A 2,647-nucleotide genomic window follows, 5' to 3' on the forward strand; every position below is an offset into this window, starting at 1 on the left:
CTATTGCGGGGATGTGTCTTTAAGCACCCAAATTAAACTACAACACAAAAGTCTCAAAAATAAACATTTACTGTGCTAGAAACACCACACTTCCATACAATCAATGACCGAAGACAAAGTTGCTGAAATATTTTGAATAATTTATTTTTTCATATCTACATCCACACAATACATATTCCTCCATGTATTGAAATAACCAGAAGGCACACTTAAATTGCTTTTAATTTCAGCAAATCTCCATATCCAGGTTCATCCCAATGTGAGATTGAACCAAGTTTGTATTTGCAGTCGACATCCTTAACAATTAGCCAATCACAACTCCAGAACTTTTCCAGATCATTATTCCAAGTGATTTAGTTACACTTTAATTGTCACGTCACAGACGTTTATTTGAACACAATATTTGACAGTTATTAGACAATTTGAATTAGTAACTTAGGTGAAGTGAAGCCAGACAAATAATATTAATAAACTGGTAAGTTTTTTACCAAGGGCCCTTGTGCAAAATAATGCCATAAGTGAACAGTTTAATAGATGAGGTAGAGCACAATTATAGCTACAATGGCACAAATGATAATATATCATTATCATATCATGTGGATATTTTAATGGATATCTTGCCAAAATATTAACTTTGAGGGGGTTGTTGCAAGTGTCCGTATATGTTAAAAAAAAAAAATTATATATATATATATATACTTGTGTGTTGGTTGTTAACATTTGAGAGATATGCTTCAGGTATCCCTGTATCTTAATCACTTGCTAGACCTTAGGCTAAATACGATTGCCATCGCCAGAGTCAGCATTAACCCCACAGTGATCTCCTTCAACCTGCCCAGTTTCACATCCTCATAGTTCTCCTTCTTCTTCCTGAGAATCTCCTCTCTGCGCTGCCGGAGCTGCTTCTCTCTCTGGAGCTGTTCTCCATAGTGTGATCTGATGAAGGCATCAAAGTCGAAGATGTTTTGCTGGGCGACTCCAACAGAGGGGGAGTGTCGGGCTCTGGTCTGCTGTCCTGATGTTGGACTCTCTCTACCAGTGGGTTTACTGGATCCCAGCAGGTCTGCTTGACTCAGGATCCCTCGATTGTATTTCCTCCTCAGAGCTTTATTACCCAGGACGTGGTAAGCCTCACTGATCTGAGAAAACATGGACGTGGCCTCCTCGCTCCCTGCATTCTTGTCCGGGTGATATATAAAGGACTGTTTATAGTAAGCAGTCTTGATTTGAGTATGCGTGGCTGTTGGAGACACTCCCAAAATGTCATAATAACCAGACTTTGATTTGTATAGTGGCCCAGCTCGACTGCCGTTATTTTGCGAGCCACTGTAAGCTCTGGTGAAAGACACAAACTGAGAATTTGTAATTCCATAGAGAGTCTTTTTACGAAGTTTTCCATGTGTACCCCAACTTGATCTCTTCCAGGACGGCACGTGCACTAGAGATGCATTAGACTTCAATCCATGACAGGCATTACTAATATTTCCAGAGCAGAAGTTCAACGGTACTTTCAAGTTGTGTGTATCTCCACCAGCACCCGTGAAGCGGGTAAAGAGTCTGTTTACATTCTCTTCTGCAGTCTCCAGAACTGCCGGGCTGGTTTCACACAGTCCTTTAACAGCGCGGACACGGTCATTTCGAGTCTCACAGAGCTGCAGTGAATTTGTTAAAGCTACAACATAAGCTGCCTGTGAGACGGGTTTACAGTCTTGATCCAAAAGCGGGATATTTTGCGGGTTTAAACGCTTGTAAGCTTCTCTCCCGAACCGGTGTCTGACCTCCGCCATTGCGCAGCGATCACCTAAAACAACCGTCATCTGTTTCCTTGAACAGCAAAGTGACCAATTAGATTTGCCCTTCTTTTCAGGTTGATTGAAATTTGGCCAATCCCGTGCGAGAAGAATATTTCCATGAAAGAGATTGGTGGAGCGTTCATGTTGTTGTTACGTCATAATTATTGCGTAATCATTAGACAGTAGGATTTGGGTCATTCCTACAATTACATTTTTTAAATGAAACAGTTTTTGTTATTCATTGATTTATATTCATTCATAAATTATGTATGTATGGTTTCATTAAATAGTATAGGCCAAAGTATCACGGCATAAAGTGGACAGTAACTCAGTGGACAAACTATCAGTATTATTGCTTGAAATTAATTACTAAAATATGTTTTTAGATAATAACCATAGACATTTAAGTGTAATGAAATAAACGGTTATTTCAGCTGCTCTGTGGGCACGAAGAATGACCGTAGACCAATAAATCAAAATGATTTAAATGGGTTAAATTTAAAGGGCCCTAATACAATTATATTCTGTGGAAATTTAGCATTATAAATGTTATTAAATGTATTGGAGACACATACAAAAGCACTTATCATGATAATGCACTGCTTTCTAAATTCAATTGAATTCACTTTTATTTGTATAGTGCTTTTCACAATATAGTTTCAAAGCAGCTTTACAGGTGTATTTGATAACACACTGAATTGTAATGTGCATTGTATGTGTACATTACAATTCAGTGTGTTATCAGAGGTGACCGTTTACAAATAATATATTTCAGAAATGTACATAACCTATACAAATCACGCAGTTAGCTAACATCCCCCCAGTTCCACAGACAATTCTTAAGTCTCAGACTA

At 38.3% G+C, this 2,647-nt stretch overlaps 1 protein-coding gene across 1 annotated transcript; it reads right to left on the bottom strand.

Annotated features, from left to right (window-relative positions):
• Positions 1-679: 679 nt before the first annotated feature.
• dnajc30a (DnaJ (Hsp40) homolog, subfamily C, member 30a) lies at positions 680-1,881 on the bottom strand. Its single transcript, XM_079599507.1, has one exon. It carries the CDS (start codon positions 1,815-1,817, stop codon positions 756-758), a length of 1,062 nt encoding a protein of 353 aa, XP_079455633.1. The 5' UTR covers positions 1,818-1,881; the 3' UTR covers positions 680-755.
• Between the last annotated feature and the right edge of the window lie 766 nt (positions 1,882-2,647).

This window comes from Phoxinus phoxinus, assembly GCF_949152265.1.
Source record: "Phoxinus phoxinus genome assembly, chromosome: 23".
In the NCBI taxonomy this organism is placed as follows: Eukaryota; Metazoa; Chordata; class Actinopteri; order Cypriniformes; family Leuciscidae; genus Phoxinus; species Phoxinus phoxinus.

Excerpts from the sequence above, each read along its gene's own strand:
- dnajc30a (XM_079599507.1), bottom strand. The coding sequence starts at position 1,817 with ATGACGGTTGTTTTAGGTGATCGCTGCGCAATGGCGGAGGTCAGACAC.